Source organism: Electrophorus electricus, chromosome 13 (assembly GCF_041902795.1).
Source record: "Electrophorus electricus isolate QZ-2024a chromosome 13, ASM4190279v1, whole genome shotgun sequence".
Lineage (NCBI taxonomy): Eukaryota > Metazoa > Chordata > Actinopteri > Gymnotiformes > Gymnotidae > Electrophorus > Electrophorus electricus.
Window position 1 is genome coordinate 2,883,378 of NC_137509.1, and position 25,504 is coordinate 2,908,881.

General features: G+C 37.4%; 1 protein-coding gene across 1 annotated transcript in view; it reads left to right on the forward strand.

Moving 5' to 3' along the window:
* The window catches only part of LOC145643529 (Fc receptor-like protein 5), a 76,191-nt gene that overhangs the window by 11,912 nt on the left and 38,775 nt on the right, over window positions 1–25,504 (forward strand). The window contains exons 3-14 of the mRNA XM_081695038.1: window positions 5,958–6,227; window positions 9,555–9,827; window positions 10,092–10,370; window positions 10,868–11,146; window positions 11,308–11,553; window positions 11,650–11,760; window positions 11,975–12,094; window positions 12,179–12,220; window positions 12,450–12,524; window positions 14,381–14,455; window positions 14,540–14,599; window positions 15,112–15,183. Coding sequence (XP_081551164.1) covers window positions 5,958–6,227; window positions 9,555–9,827; window positions 10,092–10,370; window positions 10,868–11,146; window positions 11,308–11,553; window positions 11,650–11,760; window positions 11,975–12,094; window positions 12,179–12,220; window positions 12,450–12,524; window positions 14,381–14,455; window positions 14,540–14,599; window positions 15,112–15,183 — 1,902 coding nt within the window. The remainder of the gene's footprint in view (window positions 1–5,957; window positions 6,228–9,554; window positions 9,828–10,091; window positions 10,371–10,867; window positions 11,147–11,307; window positions 11,554–11,649; window positions 11,761–11,974; window positions 12,095–12,178; window positions 12,221–12,449; window positions 12,525–14,380; window positions 14,456–14,539; window positions 14,600–15,111; window positions 15,184–25,504) is intronic.

A 25,504-nucleotide genomic window follows, 5' to 3' on the forward strand; every position in this document is an offset into this window, starting at 1 on the left:
ATCTATCTATCTAGATCTATCTATGAGTTCATACTGTATGTTTTTATAGAAAGACACCAAATGCATTATTTGTGTACAGATGCAAATAAGGTAGGTACTATACTAGGTTGCTAGGTAGATAGCTGTTATTGTTAACATAGATATATAACTAGCTAGCTAATATTAATTCTGTATTAATATTAATATTAATACAGAAAGCACCTCAGTTAATTGTGTGAACATTAGCAAAATCCTCCATCATGATTCACAATCATTTAAATAACAAAGCAGTGCTAACTATAGCCAAAAAATAAAGGTGCACTTCATAGTTTAGCGAAATGTAGCGAGGTAGCTAGATTCTAGATTGTAAAGCGCCTTTTGGTATTAGAAAGGCACTATGTTATATGTGTAAATAATTTGAGGATGGTGGGCCTGTGTGCAAAACAATTAGATCTTAGAACAGGTAAAACAAGAGGAAAAACTAAACACCACACCAAGCATGGAATAAGGGAGAACAATGGACGACACGGGAAGAACGGCAACCCCGATGACCTGGGGAAAACAAAACTAAAACTTCCCAAACAAAACCAGAAAACAGGGAGGAACTTTAATGGCTAAGGAGAACCCTGGGAGAGAGACAGACTTGAGAGGGAAAACTGGAGAGGGGAGGGGACATGTAATAACAATGACACCCTCGCAGAGCTGAAGAGAGGTGTAGCACAAGGGCTCACAGACCTCAATACCCAAAGGTTACCGGCTAGGAGCTTGGCTCAACACTTTAGCAAAGACCCCACACTGAGTGACTGGGTCACTGAGTTTATATAGGTGTAGCCCAGCCTGATTAGTAGTGTGCCTGACTCGAGGCCTCCCTCTGGTGGCCCGAGGGGGCCTCGGCCTGGTGCCAACCCTTACAATATCAGACTGTATTAACTTGTGTACCTGAAATTCCTATATGCTGTATTTCACTTTATCACGCACCCCAAAAACTTTCTCCACCATCTGCCCCTCCCCCCACAAAAATAATTCCTGCAGGTCCCACTGATTCATCACATGTAACACTTACACAGAAATATAGATCCCCAAATCAAGACAAAAAGTGCAATTATACAACATGACAATATATGAAAAAAATACTCAGCAATTACTCCTAATCACCAAATGAAGTATGTGCCATGTGTCTATTGCTCACACTCAATTTTGACTACTAATTTGTTTGGTTTTTTTTACAACCTGTGCAGTATGTTTCCACCACGCTTGGTTTAACGGAGTAATAAAATCAGTACATCACTGCATTCCCCAAAAAGTTTTCCTTGTCAGGATTCCACCTTTGTCACATTTGTAAACGGATCTTGATGTGGCCTTAACATTTCCATGTTAACCATTGTGCTTAGATATTAGATGAATAATGTCTGGCTGAAATTTGAGATGAATAATATTATTGGAAATCAACACCCCCTCTTGTTTATATTAGTAGTGCCTAATGCAATTTGCGGAGGTTATTTACAACATTTATTTGTCATTTACACAATTTGAGAAAATCTTCATGCTTATCTACTGTTACATATTATTTGTTTTAGTAACAGTTAAAGGTTTATAAATAGCCTTCTTTCTGTTTTCCATTATCTGCATATACATGAAAACAACTTCACTAAAAAAAACAATTATTCAGTGGATTTGATGATCTTTCCACAGCAAGACCAAAAGCTGTGGCCTCCATAAAGCCTGATCCACAGGTATTTGCGGGAGAGACTGCCACTCTCAGATGTGACATAGAGGGAAGAGGAGTCTATAGGTGGCAGTACAGCTGGACGAAAGAGGGTTCAGAGAGAACTGTCAGTAGTGAACAGGAGTACAGTATCGGTGGTGTTAAAGATACTCATGAAGGTGAATACACCTGTAGAGGATCAGAGACAGGAGGATCACGTTACTCCCACACCAGTGATGCTGTTACACTGACTGTATCAGGTGAGTGTGATCATGCACTCAGTACTTATGTATTGACAGAGTGATTAGACTGTCACCGACTGCTCTCAGTCCCCCTGGTCACGTGGTATAGACCACCGCGTGATGTGGGAGTTTGTCTCTTTGTTTGTGACCACGCCCATTTTCACACACTTGTACCGGCTTCTGTCTCTAATGTCTGAGTGTATTTAAACTGTTGCAGGAGAGAACAGGGTTGTCCGTCTTTTATCAAGTTCATGTTTGATTATGTTCAACTACATTTTTATGTTCACGATAGTATCGCATGTTATGTTTGTAACCTGTTGTCCGTGGTCACCTACCTGGTTTTCTGCGAATGCTGATATGTTTGTCCTTCGTCCATCCTTACAATGGAGTTTAAATAAAGTTTAAAAACTTTTTAAACTTTATTTTAATCATTTTAATATTTACAGTATAATATGCAAAAAAATACCAAACAATTCACAAACCTAAATATTTCTTCATCAATTATTTAAATGAGAGCAGAGGCATCAGAGAAGTGAGTGTGATCAATGTTCAGTAAACTCATCTCAGCATGCAGTCAGTACATATGCATTGAGAGTGATTAGAAACACACATCCTTACAATGGAGTCACTCTATTAACCTTAATGTGATCAAAGAAAATATTTTATTTACAGTTGTTTTAATCATTTTAATTTTCATCTTATAATAGGCAAAGTGAGCAAACTTTATAAACTTTATTTCTTTATAAATGATTTAATTGTGAAGGGCTCATCCATTCCATTTATCATCACACTGTCATAAAACCTGCTAGTTTTCCTTTCCTGCTACAGTGTTTGTGGAGTTTTAGGCCAGATTCATCCACCCTCATCAGACATAAATACTTGTTTAGTATTGCTTGGTAATTTATGATGATGCTTTACTACAGAGTTTATTTATCTGCATCCCTTGCTGCTCCACTGGCACTTTTTAGAATAAGTACAGAGATAAGCACAGTACAGAGATGAGTACAGAGGTGCACAGAATGTGAAACATAAATTGAGCAACAAGCTGGAAATTTGGTATAAATTACTTCAATGACAGCAGTGTGATTAACATGATCCAGCATCAGGCAGTGTAATACATTTAGCTTTACTGCAAAATGTAGAACATTCTGGTGCTAAAACAGGGAGCCTGAGAGGAATTATAATGAGAGGATGTGGTTGTGAACTGGCTCACTATAATACACTCTTGACTGTGTAGAAACATGTTAAAAGAGACAGATAATGGCAAACTCTAATGTGGCATGAAAAGCCCTTTGATGCTGCATTCTGCTCGTACTTGCTTATGCACATATTCTGTACACTATGCAGGATTTGGTTCAGCACTCATGAAACATCAAGAGGAAAAACAAGATCACCCAACATCACCCTTGGAATACAAATATTTTACACTGGTTACACAACTTTGATCATCTGAGCTATGTGTTGCCTACCAGGCCTCACCACTTGTTTTCACCTTTTTACAGGGTGACAAAAGTTGGCATTGTTGTGCAAGCTGAGACGTACAGTGTGAAATGCAGCTGGGGGAAGCAGCTAGTTAAGTGATAAATGTGGCATATGGTTGATGGTGCGCTCAGTAGGTCAGGAATTAACACATTAGAGCAGAATTGGTGTAAATGATAAATAGGGTTCAACAATTTCTGTTGATGGTAAGAGAGAAACCCAGTAGTGACAAAGTGTTTAACCGATTGATAACAACATATTGCACGATACGTGTCTTTCATTTTGTTTTGATTCTTCCAATCCGACTATTTATTCAGAGGTTCTACTGAAGCTTTCATGTTTCTCAAGTTTTCTAGTCTTAATTTTGTTACCAGCTTTTGTCTGGAGTTTTGTCTGATTCATGGTTTCATATAATTTATTTTAATTTGAAATACTGTGTGTTGAATCCATCTTTGTTCATATAGATGTGCCGGTCATTGAGAATCCACTTGTGCCTCAGTGTCTGCTAAATAAGCACTATTTTTAGATGGTTATAAAGTTGGCAATGTTGTGTAAGTCACATATGTCTGTGTTTTATTTTAACAATCCATGTTTAGCCATATCTGGAACACCAGACATAAAAGAGAGGACAAATTGTTTGCAAAACATGAATACATAACATAGACTCATAATGCCAACTAAAATATTACCAGTTTAGCTACTAACCCACTGAAAAAAAGATAATGGCAGTTTTGGCAATACACATAACACATTTAGGGCCCTTTAACTTATCCAACACATCAGAGTGGCCCACATGGATCTGACAGTGAATCTCAACTGCGTATTAAAAACGAAAGAACACCAGGTGAAATCTTGGCTGTGGGAGATGATGCAGACAGTATTCTCTGTATGTCAATGATTGAGTTAGACAAAAAGGAAATACATCAAAACGCAGCTCTGTTTTGGTAAGCATAACATCATACAGTATTTGAGAGAGCCCAGTTTAATTATCAGTGCCAGGAAGAGGGGAAAGTACAATGGAATTTATCATAGCTGTTCATAAATGATCAAAGCATTGAAATTTTAGCACAATATTGAAGAATTAATCAGGGAAAGAACAAAAGTTGGAAACAGACACTGACTGAACTTATTCAGGTAGATGCTGATTTAGCTCTAGCCTTGTCTATACTAAAAGTATGTTGAAATGAGACTGTGAAAAATCAACACGCTGTGTTATACTGTAGTGTAGATGCAGGAAAAACCCCTGACATGAAATGAGATGCCATCAGAAGCAAGATGACAATCAGAAATTCATCTCAGTATCAAAAGTATGAGAGATGTGACAAAAAAACTGTCAACCAAATCAAACAGAACCTGTACAATAAGACCGTGGTAGATGTCTTGTAGGGAAGAAAGTTTCATGGAAAAACTTCCCAGGTAGAGACACTGTGTGCCATAAATGTTGCATAAATGCTGCTCACTCTGTGTCTCAGGGTGAGTGTGACACATAGTATGAGGACTACCCTTCACTTGGAGAAGTGTCCTCAGCTACTACTGAGTAGTTGTGCTGTGTACAGAATCAAGAAATTAACTCTTTTCATCCTCTTTTTGAACCTCTAGAGATGAAATTCAGGGTAGTAGAGCAGGTTGAAGCCTATAAATATAGGAACACAGAAATAAATGAATTTTTGTCCTTCTCCCAACATGATGATTTTGTATATATGAAATATCAACAATGCTTAATTCGTTGATTAAATCCCTTGTTGAATCAGATCAACTTTGCAATATTACATCCTAGTGCACCTTTCTCACTGCCAAGAGTAAAACCAGGTGAGAATAAATAATCAGAAAGGCAAAGTCCACTATCAGAGCTGTACAGATGGTGTGTTGAGAGGAAAGATGCTGCTTCCATAATAAAGGACCCTACACATCCCCTTCACTGCTCCTTTCAGTGACTCCCATTGTGCCGTCACTATAAAGTTTCACTGGCAACAGCAAATTATTTTAAAAGTGAAAAAAGAATACTGTTATTTTGAACTTGCAATCAGAGACCAACATCTTCATAATGAATTTGCTCTCTTAAAATTATGGTGATCAAACTGATGTGATAGTACAATGTACAGTTTGCTTTCAATTGGACATTCCTGATACACGATGCATGAAAAGACCAAGTGTAAATAGTCTCAATTTATTCATATATCCCTTCCTACTCCACTGGCACTTGTCTCTCATTGTAATACATCATTGTTTTTATACATACAGAGATTGGTGGTGCTTATATATTGTGCATAAGCAGGATTTGGTTCAGTATGAATGAAACTTGGAAAAGCTGGTTAAACCCAGCAAGCATTCATTTTGGAATACTTCATACCTGTTATGCAACTTTGATAATTTTAATAATAAATTATACGTCCAACCTTCACCACTGCAGCTTTTTTAGTATCTGAATCTAAATGAATTCACTGAATCTAAATGCCACATTAGGCACAAATGCTGCTATTTCCACAAATAATAAAGTTTCCCCTTGTGTTGTAAATGGAGATTCTAATACCTTCCTCATTTCATATTAACAGCAAAACCCAAACCAACTGTGAAGGTTAAGCCTCAGACGTCTGTCTACACTGGAGACACTGTTACTCTAAGCTGTGAGGTACAGCAGTCTACTGGATGGATGTTTTTATGGTACATTTACCCTCAGCAGCCAAAATCATGGACCACTGTAAGAAAAAACAATATAATGGATGTGACAGTCTCTGAAGAAGCAACTTCAGAATATGGTTGCGGTGCACGAAGGGGACAATACTACACACATTACAGTGACGTAGTCAAGATCACAGCAGCTGGTAAGTGATGTTTTATATTTTCATCTGCATAGTGATTTATGTATCTGCACTTTTGTCTCTACAAGCCCCTCTGCCACTCTCTTCCTGAAGTCACACACATGCATCAGTGTTGAGATTTCATAAATAAGCAAAGGCAGTATTCTGATATTTGATATTGTACATTGACGGAGATATAAATGTAACTGTTAAATGTAGACCACGTGTACCTAATAATGGGTATATTATTTAACCCCATACACTACACTGTGAGATACAGAATAGCAGTACTATAAGTTAAGGAATAATAAAGCAATCTATGTTCTATGAGATCTATGAGATATTTTCATAGATAAATATAAAACTTTCATAAATTGTCCATCCAAATTGATAATAATTGGGCACCACCCTGATTACCAGGGAAAATGAAATCATTTAAATTAATGTATTAATGATTATTAATTCAGTCTCAACCCATAAAGGTCACCACTTCGATAACATGATGTCTCATCTACCAAAAAGTAGAATACCACTCTTTACTCACAAGAGTTATTTCTAAGGGTATATTTATTGGATAAACAGAAATAGGAGAACATGCATATAAATCATTGATTACGATTCTACTAATGACCAGAGGTACTGAGTTCACTAAAATCGTTATATTACAAAATATGTAACAAACACTGTAACGGAAACAAATTAACTCAAAGTAGATTCATGTGGACTGAAGTGGCTAACTGATAAATAAAGAAAAAGAATGGAAAGAAAATCAAATCTGTTTAAGTAACCTGTGAGAGTGATTAACAGGGCAGAGCATGCTTATCAAACAATACCAAACAATACTATTTTGTTTATCAAACAAAAAAAGAAAATGTCTGTCCTTATGACTCGTTCAGATGCCAAACCATCTGGATGGCACTGAGAGAGAATGTGTTTTTTAGTGTACTGCTGGCTTTGCCCTGCACGAGTGTTGTAGGCCAATGACAATGAAATGACTAGGTTTTCTTGATCCATGGGATTGGATTTCTTGGCAGTGGTGGGTGCGAACCAGCAAACTACCAAGTACAAGTCAAGTACCTTAACCACTAAACTACCACGTGAGATTATAGAGAGATGAAAGGTGGAGAGAGAAACTGAGAGAAAAAGAAATGGAGAAAACGAGTTGTCAGAGAGCACATGTATGTCCAGTAATATCCATGAGCTCTATTTTAGTTATGATTCTTAGAACCCAAAGACCTCCTTGACATCTCATATTTCAACATGGGAGCACAATTTCTTCCAGATATTGCAGAATATCATCCCTCACTGGCCAAAAGAAGCAGTTATGTCTTACACGGCTCATAGTTTGGACAAGAGTGCAGTTCTCTGTATCCACATCTTCAATTATTCCTGGATACACATTCCTGTTATATTTTACAACACATGTCCGCTGAGTTTGTCTGTGAGATTGGTGACCAGAGAAAGAGTTGCTTTTGTATCCTTATTAACGAGTAAAGAAAATTTTTCACTTTGTATACATTTTGCAAATCCTTCTTAGCTTTAAAAGACACAAATGTCATAGTTATGCTTCTGTCATAGAAAAGCATAACCATATTCATTACATCATTCCAATAAGCCATTTTTACAAAAATGAATGGCAGAATTGTATTATTTAATTGTTTAATCCGACTATAGCAATTCCTTGTCTACCAGAAAGAGATTATAGGAGTAATAGTATACCAGTTCCTAAGGCAACATGATATTAAAACCATTAAATACATTTTATTCTGAAGCATCTAGAAGACCCTATGGCATATGCATACTTGCTTTTTGTTGATTTTAGTTCTGCATTTAATACTCTCGAGCCTCATTTAGTGTTGGAGGAATTAAAGCCAATGAGAATTAAACCTTTCATTATTTACTAGTACCATTCTTTTGGGTCAGGTTGCATTCAGCTTGTGAAAGTTAAAAGCAACTGAAAATGCCATTTGATAGGTCAGTTAATGACTCCTTAGTTATTCTCAAGTGAATATCTATAATGGGGCTCAGACCCAGATCAGATGACACCAACAGTCTACTGGGTGAGCTACCACGCTTTAATGATGGTGGCCCGTGTGCAAAACAGTTAGATCTTAGAACAGGCAAAATGAGAGGAAAAACTAAACACCACACCAAGCATGGAATAAGGGAGAACAAAGCACAACACGGGAAGAACGGCAACCCCGATGACCTGGGGAAAACAAAACTTAACCTTCCCAAACAAAACCAGAAAACAGGGAGGAACTTTAATGGCTAAGGGGAGCCCTGGGAGAGAGACAGACTTGAGAGGGAAAACTGGAGAGGGGAGGGGACATGTAATAACAAAGACACCCTCACAGAGCTGAAGAGAGGTGCAGCACAAGGGCTCACAGACCTCAATACACAAAAGTTACCAGGTAGGAGCTTGGCTCAACACTTTAGCAAAGACCCCACACTGAGTGACTGGGTCACTGAGTTTATATAGGTGTAGCCCAGCCTGATTAGTAGTGTGCCTGACTCGCGGCCTCCCTCTGGTGGCCGGAGGGGGCCTCGGCCTGGTGCCAACCCTTACAATATCAGATTGTATTAACTTGTGTACCTGAAATTCCTATATGCTGTATTTCATTTTATCACACACCCCAAAAACTTTCTCTACCACCTGCCCCTCCACCCACAAAAATAATTCCTGCAGGTCCCACTGATTCATCACATGTAACACTTACACAGAAATATAGATCCCCAAATCAAGACAAAAAGTGCAATTATACAACATGACAATATATGAAAAAAATACTCAGCAATTACTCCTATTCACCAAATGAAGTATGTGCCATGTGTCTATTGCTCACACTCAATTTTGACTACTAATTTGTTTGGTTTTTTTACAACCTGTGCAGTATGTTTCCACCACGCTTGGTTTAACGGAGTAATAAAATCAGTACATCACTGAATTCCCCAAAAAGTTTTCCTTGTCAGGATTCCACCTTTGTCACATTTGTAAACGGATCTTGATGTGGCCTTAACATTTCCATGTTAACCATTGTGCTTAGATATTAGATGAATAATGTCATTGGCTGAAATTTGAGATGAATAATTTTATTGGAATTCAACACCCGCTCTTGTTTATATTAGTAATGCCTAATGCAATTTGGGGAGGTTATTTACAACATTTATTTGTCATTTTCACAATTTGAGAAAGTCTTCATGTTTATCTACTGTTACATATTATTTCTTTTAGTAACAGTTAAAGGTTTAGAAATAGCCTTCTTTCTGTTTTCCATTATCTGCATATACATGAAAACAACTTCACCAAAAAAAAGCAATTATTCAGTGGTTTTGATGATCTTTCCACAGCGAGACCAAAAGCTGTGGCCTCCATAAAGCCTGATCCACAGGTATTTGAGGGAGAGACTGTCACTCTCAGATGTAACATACAGAGAAGAGGCGTCTCTAAGTGGCAGTACAGCTGGAAGAAAAAGGGTTCACTCAGTCCTGTCAGCAGAGAACAGGTGTACACAATCAGTGGTGCTGAAGAGTCTCATACAGGTAACTACACCTGTAGAGGAACAGAGGCAGGAGGATCCCGCTACTCCTACACCAGTGATGCTGTTACGCTGACTGCATCAGGTGAGTGTGTTCAACTCTTTAGTTATTATTAACTACAACATAATATGACTACAGATGACACTAAATATCTGCAGTCCATCAGTCTGATTTACCTCCACTATTAGCCTCAGGTCACCATGAGATCAGATCTGTATCAGCACTTAGGCTGAGATGTTACATCCTAATAGATTGTGTCACTCTGTTATATAATGACTGTGGTAAAGCGTCTGGAAGCAGCATGTGAACTTAATTTATGAGCTGAACCGTTTGTTTCATTTCCATCAGCAGTGAAACCTAAACCTGAACTCACATCTAGCCCTCAAGGAGCTGCACTGATGGGAAACCCAGTGACTCTGTACTGTAAGCTGGTGCAGTCTACTGGATGGAGGTTTTACTGGTCCAAACACACACAGAACCCTGAGAATGAGACCAACACTGCAACACGCTCCTACACCATCAGTGCAGTGAAGCTTTCTGATGGAGGCCAGTACTGGTGTAGAGCTGGCAGAGGAAATCCAGTCTACTACACACACTTCAGTGATGCGCTCTGGGTAAACATTACTGGTAAGGGAGTTTCTGCGATAGTGATACTATATACAGCTGAACATATAACCAACATGCAGATAACAGTGGAGGCACAAGGCTGGTTTTAGAGTTAAGAAGACAATACAGTTAACATTACAGTGTTAAGAAGACAATACAGTTAACAATACAGTGTTAAGAAGACAATACAGCTAACATTACACTGTATGAAGACAATGCAGTTATCAATACAGGGTTAAGAAAAAGCTATAGAATTAAGGACTGCAAAAAGGCTCAGAGTGAATAGAGAGTGTGAGGAGATGAGAACTGAGCTCAGGTGTGTACAGGGTTTGTTTAGGAGTAAGGTGGTTAAATACAGAAATACCATCATTTAGTTATTTTAAAGTACTGTAGAGTATGAATGTCTGAGTATTTTCTATCAGTTAAACTATCAGTTTTCCTATAGTACAGTGAACAGTTCGTGTATGTGGCATAAGTTTAACAGTATTGTGCAACATTTGTTTTGTCTGATTTGGCAGATGTGTCTTCTCTAGTCTCTCTGATCATCATTCCCAACAGAACTCAACACTTCAGTGGTCACTCTCTCTCACTGAGCTGTAAGGACCAGAGGAACTCTACTACATGGAGAGTCATGCAATACACACAAAATAGGAGTTTGTCAAATTGTCCACCAGGCAAGGGATCAGTTACAAGATCTACATGCAACATCAGCTCTCTCTCCACAGCCCAAACTGGAGTGTACTGGTGTCAGTCTAAGTCTTTAGGGAGCAGTAAACCTGTCAACATCACAGTGCATGGTGGGTCTCCAGTCATTTTTATCACAGGAACCATAGGACTAGTGATAGAATATAATAACTCTACTATATTTATTTGTAGAATTAGATGAATAATATTTCATGCATGTGAAAATACTTGTGTGTATTTTCCACATTTTATGTTTTCTGCATTTCTTTTACAGATGGTGATGTGATCCTAGACAGTCCTGTACATCCTGTGACTGAGGGAGATTCTCTGACTCTACGATGTTTATTGAACAAAACATCTTCTAACCTCATATCTTACTTCTATAAAGATGGATCACTCTTTTGGAACCAGACCACAGGACAGATAATCATCCATGCCATCTTAAAATCAGATGAGGGTCTCTACCACTGTGAATACCCAGAGAGAAAAGAGTCACCAAAGAGCTGGGTCTCAGTCAGAGGTGAGAAATCCTTTTCATGATATTTGATTTATTTTACATTATTTCAGTAAAGTGTTCTGAATGTAAATTCATACTTATGTCACTTCGCTTCCACAGGCTTAGGTCCTGGATCCAGTGGTGTAATAGTTGGACCGGCTGTTGGACTCAGTTTAACCTTGTTGCTCATTATCATACTTATCCTGTTCCTGAGCTACAAGAAGAACAAAGGTTTGAAAGCATCCATGTATCTGTAGCATATGACAATTATACACAGACTATTTAAAGACAAATTATTTATGTACACCATGGTGATTGTGTTCTTGCTGCCAGAAACATTGTCAATTTACAGCATAAAAGGTATTTTTATCCATTTTCCATTAACTGTTAAATGAAATTGAACAGTGATCCTATTAACGTTGCAACTGCTTTACTGTGTGAGGAGGTACAAGATCTCTGTCTCCCCCTACTGGACATCAAGAGAACACTAGCCAGACCACGGGCCAGAGGCAGAGTTGGACTGGGCCTGGGAGCTCTCTTTCAGGAACCTCACTGCTGCAAGCAGGTTGGTTTGTGTTTCTACTGAACCCACCAGCTTTTTGTTCAAATGAACACTTTTATTTACACTGCCTTCTTTCCTCTTTAATAGGAGGTGATCTGATTTATGCCAATGTTGGTAACAGGATTACAGGTAGAGTTCACCTCAAATAAATTTACTACTTTAATGGCTGCCCTTTTATGTTTGTAATGATTTTACTGCTTCATCCAACAATGACACGTATGTATATGCTGTGAATAATAAAACAAAACACACAGGAAATAGTAAGAACTCTGCATATCCGCAGTAAGAACACTGACTTTTTGCTTTTCTGCTTATCTAAACTGACTTCTAAATATCTGACATCCGATGTTGATGTCAGATAATACATTAACAGGCCCAACTGATGGAACTTACTCAAAAAAAGAGCTGAAAAACTTGAAACTTCACAGTAAAGGTACATACCACCTAATACAAATTATTTTAAAAGAACACAAGACTGAATGGAGGGACACTTAACACTGTCTCTTTTTTCCATACAGTACCACCCTAAATTATGAACCCTATTATTATTATTATTATTATTATTATTATTATTATTTTAAACAGATGATACTATGTATGGGTCAAGTGTTGTGGTTTACTCAAAGGTTTAAAGCAAAAAACACAAAAACAAAGGAATAAAGACCAATATCAACAATTTTACTACAATCTTTTGTGTGTGTGTGTGTGTGTGTGTGTGTGTGTGTGTGTGTGTGTAAGAGAGAGACTTGGAGAGAAACTAACAGATTGTATCTTGCAGACTTGAAGATAGAAATATACCATCAGTTGTTGGATGTTTGGAATTTGCCCTTGTTTTATGAGCTATAAGGTTCACGTGACTACTATAATGTTAATCCATGTTTTTTACCACCATCAATAACTGTAACCCAGGGTTATAGTTCATTTAATGATTGTTGACAGATTATTCACAGTAATGTCTGTTTGATGCCGGTATCAGTCACACTTAATGTACAGTATCTGTTTGTACACACCTAACAAAAATTAAATATTTCTCTTTCGTATAGTAATTTTCACGTAATTATTTATGAAAATACATATACAACAGTTTATAAGAATACAAAGATAACAGAAATGCTATACATTCTCAAAACCATCCTTAGTCTAAATACCTGAGATAATTATTTATATTTAGCAAGGTAGAGTAGATACCAAGGGATTTATCTGGTCAAAATCTTACACTGAACTAAGCAAAGACAAAGTCAGACCATAATTACTCTAAAAAGTGATGGCCAGTCAGTTAGGAAAATAGCAAAACCTCTGAAAGTTTTTTTTTTTAAATAAATGCAGTTGCCAAAACCACCAATTGCTGCAATGAAACTGGCTCCTATGCAAATACCCCAGGAAAGGAAGGTACCTCTACTGAAAAGGACAATCATATTAAAGTCATTAACCTAATAAATCACCAGTTTACAGAACCACAGATTTCAGCTGAAATACATGCTTTACTGATCTCTAGTAGGGCAAAAGTCTTGGGCAAAAGAATGCAGCAAATGCACACTAGAACACTGGAAATCTGCTCTTTGGTCAGATGGCAGCATGTGTGGTCTGCATTGTGAAACATTTGGGAGATGATGTAATTGTGTTTGTGGTGCTATGACAAAAGGTACCCCACAATCATTTGATCGGCACCCTATAGTGTTGGTTTGAGATGAGTTTGACCGTAAACAACATTTGTCCTGTAGTGTATGTGGTTGGAAATCAATGTATAAATATTACATGATCCTCTTTGTTAGTATATTTGTCACTATAAGTTTCAGACTAAAATGTGCTGTTTTAGTCTGAAACTCAAACATGGACTTTGCAAACATGTGTAAAGAAAGTAACCTCTCACCCCAGCAAACCTTTCATCCCTCCCATTCAAGCCTCTTCTTCCTCTCACAAACTCTCACTGAAATCTTTCACTTCTCTCACTGAAACCTCTCACACCTCTCACTAAAACCTTTCACTCCTCACAGCCAAACCTCTCACTCCTCACACTCAAAGCTGAACATTCTTCTCACTCAAAACTGTCAGTACACAAAAGAATGTGCATGTGATATGGGTCAAAACATTCCCACCAAATCTGATCTGACTGCTATGACTCTGGAATATTTTAGGCTTTACAGTGTAGCTTGAAGGTGCACAAAGATACTTTACCATATTTATTTCTCCTCTGGACTCAGTAATTCCACTAATTTACATGTTGCAGCTTTAAAAGATTATGAAATTAGAATGAAAATGAGGGAAAGCAGTTTGTTTTCTCTTTAACAGATGCTGGTGCAGGACCCAGTGATGTGACTTATGCTCAAATTAAAATGAAACCCAAGAAGAAACCAAAACAAACAGGTGGGGCGATGGGCTTGTGTATGAAATATATATACCTTGTTTTTTTGTGGTGAAAGCTAATGCATGTGTGTTGTGCTCTGTTAGAGAAGACCAGGGAGGGCACTGATGTGATGTACTCAGAACTGAAACAGAAGTCAGAAAACGGTAAGCAGTAGAACATCACAGCTCCACTTCATAAATGCCAGATAAAGCAAGAAAATGGTTTTATTAAACACTAATTTACTTTTGCATCTTGGAAATGTGTAAATTTGTCAGTGTTTCTAACAACATTAGTGACAAAAGTGGCAACAAAAGTAGTGAAAATGTTTTTTATATACTAAGTGATAAGATACCAATGGAATCTGGACAATATAGAAATTCCTCGGAAAAACATGATCCATGTTTTCTCTGGCCTCTGGGAAATTATAGACCACACAAAACACATCACTGTAATTGGTTAAGGACAGTAGTTTGTATTGGGTTAAGCTTTATAGTTAATGAGAGTAGTCTGTGTGGGGTTAAGCAGTGAAGTGTCTGCCTGATGGAAGACTACAGGGTGTGACTGGAGAAGGCCTGTAGTGTGGGATGTCTGAGTAATGCCCTGCAGAGTTCTTTAAAAGGATTATGATGGTAAATGACGGTGGGGAAAGAATGAGGTTTTTTTCCCTCTTTCACAGATGGTCCAGGACCCAGTGATGTGACTTATGCTGAAACTGAAATGAAAACCATGAAGAAGCCAAAACAAACGGGTGAGACTGAGATTGAAAAAGTATATCTGAATATACTCTGTTGTGAATCATAGATTCACTTTTGCATTTAATAGCCCAAATGCTTCCAGCTCCTGTAGTGCTAAAAAAGTCACTGTCGTAGCTGTTCCATAAGATGTTACTTTATTGTGTGAAAGCTAATGCATGTCTGTTGTGCACTGTTAGAGAAGACCAGGGAGGGCACTGACATGATGTACTCAGAATTGAAACATGTGTAATTGAGGGCAGTGGTAGCTCAATGGTTGAGGTCCTTGCCTTGTAATGGGATGGTTGTTGGTTCAAGCCCAACCACTGACCAGCTGTTGGGCCTCTGCACAAAGCCTTTAGCCCTCAATTGCTCAAGTTGTACTCAGTCATAATTGTAAGTTGCTTTGGATAAAAGCATTAGGTAAATACCATAAATGTAAACAGCTCTGCTTCATAAGTGCTGGAATGTGGTGGTGGGCAATTGAACACAGAGCACCATTTAAAATGTATTTATTTACTTAATTTTCACTTTTGAAGAGAAAAGTACAATAGTCACAATAGTAGCAACAAAACTAGTTAAACTAAATAAATGAATATAAACTCACTGCTAGGTGATGGGGGGTAGAATGTACACTGCTGGGTGATGGGGGTAGTGCGCATGAGGGGAAAAAGATGAGACTGTCAGTGTGTGTGCTAATATACTGATATGTCTATATGCATATGAATGTCTGTTCTGTTGGTGTGTGTGTGTGGAAGCAAGAGAACAAGTATGCATGTGTGTGTTGAGATGCCTATGAATAGACGTTGCATGGTGCTGCTCAAGGATGTACTGCACCATAATAAGCTCTACACCACTGTACAGCTGTATGATCTTATCGAGCTGTGCCCACTTTCTGAAAACTCCAAAGTGTCTCTCTTTGCCCTGTGCTACTGCTGCTAGGGTAGCCAGCATTTCTGCTTTCTGTGTGGGGCCCATGGCGGCCCATACCAGAAATTTTAAGTGGCCCGTAATAAACATGGATGGGCTTCATGGGATGGTGCAGCAAGAAGGAAACAGGCATTTATTGGTGACTTATTGCCAAGAGTCTTTAATGGGTGTTTAATAATATAATACATGAGATGCTACATTAATACTAGAACAGAGAATACCTAAGGACAAACAAGAAATAGAAACAGGGTTGTAGAGAGCAGGTTGGTGGTAAGTTTTAAGATCTGAGATTTATTTTGAACATGCAGAGAAAATTTGACTGACAAGCCTGTAGGAGGAGCAGCCCAGAGATGAGGAGCTGATCTGGAGGATGCTCACCAAACCTATGGATGTTAGACTAAGGAACAGTTAACAGATCAGCTGAAGATGAGCAGAGAGTACAGTTGGGTTTGTAAGGAAGGAATGAAATTATTAAAAGCTTTGCAAGTGAGCATAAGGATTTTGAATTAGATGCAGTATTTTACAAGAAGCCAGTGAAGATCTTAGAGAACAGGTGTCATATGGTTGTGACAGTGAGTGTGAGTTAGAAGGTGCAACAACATTCTGGATCATTTGGACTGATACCTACAAGAAGAGAAATACAATACTCCAAGTGACTAAAAACAAAGTCATGCACAAGAGACACAGCAGCAGGGTTAGAGAGACAGGATTGAAATTTTATTACAATATTGGCTATGTTACAAAGATGTAGGAGGTTTTAACAATAGAACTGACATGTGCATTAAATTAATAAAACGCAAATTGTTACCAGGATTGTATTATGTGGAATATGAACAAATTTCAGAGTCGTATATCCCATTTCAACAATGTTTTGCTCACTAGGGGGTATTCTGCAGTGTTTTTAGACATTGAGTCAGTGTAAAAGTCTTTGCATTCTACCTCTTTTCCAGGTGATTCCACTAAACCCACCGATTCAACATATGCTCAGGTTAGCAAAAGGCACAGCAAAAAGAATAGCAGGTAAGAGTGATTCATTACAGACATGTTGATAAGACAGTTCACTAGCAATTCCTTAACATTTCCTAGATGAAACTGTAGGGTATTCTTAAAGATGTGCCTTATAGGACATATCAAATAAACATTTCAAATGAACATTTTTCTCAATAGCTTAAACACTAAGGTTAAGCCATTCATGCAAACCTGAATAAAAATGTATGTTTTTCTAATTTATGTGTGAAGAGACCTTATAAAGCATCTTTCTCTTTTAGGTGTCTGAAGAAAGTGCAACATTGTGAAACTTAAATCTTCAATCAGTGACTCGAGTAGTGTCAAAGCTGCCTCACAGAGAACTATGATAAATGTAGTTTTTACAGGATATGTTGTTCCGTTCCTTGTTTTGTTGCTGTACTCAAGGTTTTCTGAAGTCTAGCTTGTGGCTTTAGGGGACAGGAGGGACCAGGATCTGAACTAAAGAGATATTTAGGCTTATACTCCGTAACTTTGCCAATGATGTATCCAGTTTACATCATCTAGTAAAGATCACTTGATGCTGCTGAATATTTTTGAATAGCCACAATCAAAATAGTACAATTAAAAGAATAATCTTTTTTAAAAGGGTGATAACAGTACAAGGTGCATGCTCATTTGGAATTTTTTATGGATTTTTTACATTTAAATTTCATTTTTATAAATAGATTTTTCTGTTATTCTAATTTTCTCTCACCATGAACATCCTAATGTTTTATAGTCTTTTTGGCTTGATTTTTACCCATATGCCTAGCCAAGTGTGAAACATTTAAGTGATGGCTCACATACTGCACATTGGTCGTACGCTATACATTTTGATGTAAAATTGTAATTCAATATTCTTATATATCATTATAACTTATTATTGTAGCCTATTTGTTTACTTATGTCTTTCTTTCATAAATGTTTCTTTGCTATCATAAAAAAAAAAACTATTGCTATTAAAAACTCATTATCGTTCCAAAAATAAACCTTTATAGGACAAAACATTTCTTAACATGTACTGTATATGCATGAGTTTGTATGACAGGTCTATTGGTCCACTCATTATGTGCGCCCCCAACATACAGCTGGTATGTTCAAAAGAGCAAATAAATAAATAAATATAATAAAATCTTACAAAAATGTAATTATGAATTTCTCTTATGATAGCAAATTTATAGTTATCATGGTTTAGTAAAATATTTATTCAAGCTTTAGTTTTATATTTTCTAATTCACTTAAAATTACAATTTAATCTGCATTAACTACATTAGTGTGTGTGTGTATTACCTATATATATATATATATATATATATATATATATATATATATATATATATATATATATATATATATCCTATTTTTTATTTGATTTTTAACTTGTAACAAATTTACTTAAGCAGTGCAAAGTAAAAATGTAATGCTTGAGGATTAATGCACTGAATTAATGCAAAAACATATATTTTCCCAAACACAAAATTATTAATGTTCTGTTCTTCTTCTGATATTCACTCATGAATGGTGAAAATATTCTCATTGGCTTAGCAGCTCTTCGCTTTATTCATATTCCAAACTAGCTCAGTATCTAATCAAACGCTGCACTTTGTTAAGAAATAGCACTTCCGTGTCTTCAGCAGTGCCAGACAGAGAGCACATGGGTCTGGGTATGTGTGAAAGGTCACGATCAGCACTTAGAAACTGCATTCAGGGAATTTCAAAAGCCAGTATTGAAAAGTCATATATATTTAAATGATTCTTATGAAAATCCTCATTTTAACTACAGGATGGTGTAATAAACTTACCAACTCCTTTGTAGAGGGCCTTCAGTGTGAAACATTATAGAGTTAGAAAAAATGACTCCAGTCCAGGAGATCTGCTGCCTTGCAGAGTTTAGTTCCAGCACATATGATTGAGCTAATCATGCCTTTTAGTATTATCTGATTATCTGATTAGTAGAGCCAAATGTGTTGGATCCAAACTTCATTTTCCTAACATATAAGAGCATGCTGTGTAGGTGCAGCACTATGTGGTAGCTACACCATCAAGGACACAAGACCCTACAGTGGTCAGTGAAGACAGCAAAGAGTATCATCAGCATGGTTTTTTCCTCAGTCAGTATACATTAAACCCTGCAGAGCCACCGGCATTGTAGAGGACCCCTCCCACCCCTCCCATGGACTATTCACCCTATCATCTGGTAGAAGGTACCAGAGTATCCGAGCTATCTCCGACACCCATTGGACTATTATTCAGTAACATTCTGCTGCTACTGTACACTGCATACAGCAAATCAAGCCACACTGCACAGACTCTTAATAATAGAATATTTTCTTTAAACCAGTATACCACACTGTGTGCCATGTTGCTGCCAATGATGTTTACAGTAATTATGTAAACAGTACTGTGTTTTTGCACTGTCCTGTATCCTGCACTGCAAGGTGCCTTTGTAACTGTGTTTATTGTTTTATCTCTGAACTTTATGTTGCATGTTGAACAATGAGTCCCGGAGGAATGATATTTCAGCTATGGTATACCCGCAAATAACTTAGTCAACAATAAAGGCAAACTTGACGATATGCTTACATAAGACTTTAACACTGCATGTATGAATACAATTTTTCATCAGTGGTGATGTTAAATTAAAATGAAACATAGACATCTCTTCCACATGCGTAAGTGTGAGGTTTCATGCATAGATGGGTAATCCTTGTCATGTGCACACACCCATTAGGCTTTACAAGGTTTGGCAGGTAAAGTGTCAGATAGGGTCCTGTCTTGCTGTATCTGTGTTGAACGGCAGGCAGGGTCCTACAAGTGGGGGTTCACGTTTAAGTGCGTGCTAGCAGTAGATGCCGTGTGGATATGGTGCTACGAGGGGGTCGTGGGGGCCTCGTGTATGCTGAACATGATGGCTGAGCACTATTAGGGCATCTTTCCCTTTGGTAGCATGGAGTGTTTTGAGGCTTTGGAATAATTCACATGTGTATTTTGCTTTGGTCCTATTATCAGTCCCTGGAAGTTTGTACTAGTTGAGTAGCTGGTGTCCTATGAATTCTCAGTCAAGTGGCCTTATTGCATTGTGATGTGTATTTAATAAATTTTGCATATGCTTATTGTTTTCTCTCAGTCCTTTTTGAGCAATATGTCACCAACCACTACATTTGCCTGTGAAGAGGTCACGTGACCTCACCACTCTTTGTAAGTTCCTGTGGTTGAGATCATGTGGTTGAGACCACTGTACCAGGAAGCGATGCAGCTGTACAGGATTCTCTCCATGGTGAATCGGTACAAGTCAGTGAAACTACACACATATTTAGGCAATGCATGCAAAAATATTTGTTGCATACATGTGCTTGATAAACATTCTCATTTATGTTGCTGATATTTATCTTTCATCCACCAACAGCAAATAATTACAGATCAGAACATATAAGACACACAGTGAATGTGGAAAGTGTTTGTCACTTTGTCCCATACAAGCAGAAGTCCTGTTGAAGAAAAACAGTGATAAAGGGCAAGTGAGTCACTTTCAGGAAATTCATCTGTGGAGGTCTGTCTCTTCTTCTTCAGGTTTCCTACCTATATGCTTACAGTACTTAAATGTACATAGTGACATAGTGGCACTTGCATAAATTATATCACAATAATATACTCCTGTTATTTATGTTTTAATTATGTTCTATTAGTATATGTGAGTTGTGCAATATAACTGAAACAGTCTCCTCATACAATTTCCATCAAGAAAAAATGAGGAATTTGGTTTAGGATGCCACAGTTTTTATTTATGAAAAATATGGTCATTTGTGTCAAATAAACATATGGGTATTTAGTATCTTTGAAAGGTCAGTGAAGCTTGCTTTGATACATTTAGAATTAACTTGTTATTCTACAAGATGCAGATGTGGTGTCACTATGATGCTCTAACGTGTGAAGGATCATCTGATCTATAAAATCTATAAAATCAAACTTAGGTCTGTTATCCCAAGATAATCAATACGGTATATTGATCCACATGTACAAACATTAAAATTAACATTTAAGTGTAACAGGACAGCTATGTGTGTGTCCTTAGAATAACCATTCCATCTTTTACTTGATAGCTAGATAGCTTTGGCTTTTACTAGATAGATAGCTGTATAGGTTGCTCAGACTCAAAGAGGGTTTGAAAGCAGGAAGGTAGAGAATATGAGAGGGGCAGCAACTTTCTGGCTGTTGAGAGTAAAGCTTATATAATCTTTACAAAAGGGCCACCCATTTTACAAGGAAAGGTATGAAATTTTGCTGGAACAAAATTTGTAGCAGAAGATAAGAGATTGAGGGTTCCTTGGTCTTTAAGCAAACATTGGTATTAAAGTTTCAGAGAATGAAGGAATATGAAATTCTTTACAGAAGAAGTAATACTCTATTCAAAATTTTAACCAGAACTTTTATCTTCATGAAATTTGAAAAGCCAGTTTAAAGGAAGATTAAATAGATACTGGTAACAAACAATTGAATTTTCAAGATCCTTGGGTCCAACAATATTATGTGCTGTAATATTCTCTTTATTCTCTGCTTTTGATTGTTTCACTCATTTGGTTTTAGCTCATTTTGAGACATTGTGATACTGATACACCTGTGAGAAGTTGTTGCATTTGCATGGGGTTGTGTTGTGAGGGCTGTCATACAGATGTTCTCACCTCTCAGCCTCCTCAGCCTCTTCATATCTGTTAGTGTCCTTCATTCTGGAGCTCACATGCTACAGAGATTGATGTTCTCTATAAAAGGAATTGATCGCTCTAAATAAAACAATAATAACATTTTTCAAAATGTAATAATTATTAATGTGGTTGTGATTTTCAACTCATCCCAATGAAAAAGACGATACGGCAAAAAAGACATTTTCCTATAACTATTCATACTTATTTAAAAATGTTTAGCCTCTTAATGAACATGTTAATAAGAAAACGTTTGTTGTATAGATAGATAAAAATGAAAAATGCATGAAATATTTATTTCAGAATTGTGAATAAAATATTAGAACAAATTAGGACAAAATGTATTAATTCTCCTTAAATCATAGATTGCGGGGGTTTAGACAGTATGGGTTTTTATAGTGCTGCTATTTGTGCCTTTTCAAATACCTACAGGAAACAAGTATGTATTATTACACAGCAGATCCACGGTGAGTGAGCAAATTAGGTTTTTTTTTACCTAAGCTGAAGCATGAGAAAATGGTCATCTGCTAACCACAAACAGCAATGAGAGCCCTTCATGGTGCTTCTTAGTCTGGCACACTGCTTCAGGACATGTGACTTTATGTATGCTGTACATCAGCTAAGGCACATAATGACTTTCTGAAAGGACAAGGCTTTGTACAAAGTCTTTGAAAACTTCAGAAAAAATGTTCTTGTACTAATTTCTACAAAATGATACATAAATTGAAGATACTTAACAAAGATTCTAAGTTTTTAGTTCAAATGATAGCATCCAGTATACTGGCCATATCAGTAGGTTTCAATTCAGCTTTTATCAGTATCTATGTACTGTATAGAATTTAGAATATGTCTAGAATAAGAAGATTGACGGACACACTAACTGGCACAGGCACAGAAACCAAAGGGGACAAAATGACTGGTACAAACAACGTGACAGGGATAGACACAGTGACTGGGACGGGTACAACATTATTTAACAAATTAACGCGTGCAGGTACGCCAGCGAGAGCTCTGGGCCCCAGTTGTTGGCTGGCCTGCAGTCCAACCCGCCTGTGGGGAATCACCCCTCGTCGATTTGGGGGCTGGCCACCTTTGCTGTCCTGCCTCAGGAGGCACTCCAGCCACCTTTCCCGTCTCTGGGGTGGGCACTGGTGCTGCCTCCTTCCTGCCTCTACGAGGCTTCGGGACGGGCGCACAAGTTCCGTGGTGTGACGAGTCGCATAAACAGAAACACACATTTTATTTTCACATATAACATACACGACGTAGCACGCAGGCTAATGAGGTCAAACAACGACAACAGAGACACGTAAACTAATGACAATGAGGAGCAGGTATGAGACACAGGGAGGGTGTGCCAAATTGACGAACACACACACACACACACACACACACACACACACACACACACACACACACACACACACACACACACTCACATACGAGGAGACGTTCGGGGGGATGGGCCGTACCGTGATACATATGGGGTAATGTTTTTTAATGTGTTTTATTCTGAGCTCATTTGGGAGGGCCTTATACCCTCAGCAGTCCAGAGTAAGACAAACCGGTTTAGTTTCTCTAACACGTTTCTGTATGAAGCAAAAATTCTAGAATGAATGGACCCATACATATTTGGAAACTCACTAAGCCGTGCAGGTTAATGTCACTTGCAAAAGCCATACAACCATATCCACTGCAACACTGCATCACCTGTCTGTGTCAAAATCTTTTAATTAACTTTTTTGATTCTATAACATTTTTAAAAAAATAATCATGATTTTTCATGACCTATTTTATCTTGAAGTAGGCTGGATGATGTTAAAAAAAAAAAAAATAAATCATATTTCAATAATCACCATACAGTACATTGCCACCCTTATATTCTGTATGTCTTTACGTTTGAAACATAGAATTCAGCTTAATTTATGGTTATTGAAGCTATATGCTTATACTTTAACTGAGAACATAGAAATACTGTAGAGTTTGGCTGCACTTGTGTCTCTCGCCAGCAAAGGGAGACATTTTCCAGACCTGTAATGTTACTCCTTTTTTCTTGAGGACTGCTTCCTCAATAATGACATGCACACAGGGATGTTTAAAACAAGCAGTGCTTTAATCAGTTAATTGCCAGATATATAAAAGAAAGAGCAGTAATCTAGCACTGCTGTGATAATGTGATCATATCAGTTCATAATATAGAAAATTGTCTTGAACTGATAAAGCTGCAGCATCTCAAGAGAAGCCTCTTTTTCTCTCTGTACATTATTAATGCTAGCTAGTGAACTACAAGCAAAATATCTAGAACAGAGAAACAGAATTAATAGAAATGAAGCATTCCTGGTATATTAAAACCAATAGTACCTTAGTAAGAGCTCTCCAACCCTGTACATTAAAAGCAGAAAATAATTAGGCCTACCATAGCTCATACTTAGCATGTGGTCATACACACAAACTAACTCAGCAGTGCGCAGACAGCATTGCTATTTTTGATAAAGTATAACAATGTATAAAGGGGCTCATTAGCTCTTGCAGCAGGTCATGTCAATTATCTGTGTGATGTAAAGACAACTAAGGATGACCAGAGAGGGCTGAGCAGTCTGCATCATAAAACTCAATAAAATAACATGTAATCCACTAGAAAAGCTGTAAAGAAAGCAAACATATTCTACTGTTTGTCTAAGATGAAACCCAGTGTGCAGCGTAGACTGTTATTGAAAACCAAGCCAGTCTCTGATGTGCTCACACCTCCAGACAACACAAATAAAAATATGTGGGTTAAGATGCCATCATGTTGTTCCTTAGGTAAACCTGCTTTTGTTTCAATGACTTTGTCGGTCATTGAATGTCACGTTGGCATCTTTTGTTGTAGATTGTGCACTTTTATTTTAGAATTAACTTTTGTTCCTTTCTTTGAGCATTTCAGTTGGAGACCTCCTTTATCTGCATGTCCATGACAGAGGGGTCCATGACATTGTCCATGACAGAGGGGTCAGGTTTACGCACCGTTAGGTCTTCCCTTTCTCCATCCTGATGTCACTTTTCCATTACATTATTAAAATGTTGTATTTAAGTGTCTTAGTAAGTAGATAGGTAGTTATTAAGACTAGGATATGTACAAAAAACATAATGAATAATCCATGTTTTGACAATTTTATTAGTACGATTACTTATCAAACAAAACTTTAACACAATTAGTTTGACACAATTATAGATTCTGGCTAATGAGAACAAAGTGTATGTATCCAGACAACATTCACACAGCACACTAAAGTAAATGCTTTAGTTCTTCCCAAACATTGTACTACACTGCAATGTCCTTATTTTGCAATAAAACTGTTGCCACTCTCATATCACTTTTCCATTACTGCATAAACTTCTATATTTCAGTGTCTTAGAGCTTGACCGTATACTACACATAATGTTTTATTCAGTGTAGATTTGTAGTGTTATTTGAACTGTAAGTTATGATATTCAAGGTAAAGCACTGAACTCACACACCTGTGGGGTTTAAATAGTCGCGCTAATAATGAGGTACAGGTGAGGGTGGTCATTGAAATGTGTACTATGTGTGCTGTGTGGATCTGGGATGGTATCAGCCAAGGCATGACATCTCTTTAGAATGATAGCTGTGTCTTTTTCCATAATGTATCATTTATCTTGCCATTAATAACATGGATGATATTGGAAAATATCACATATAAGA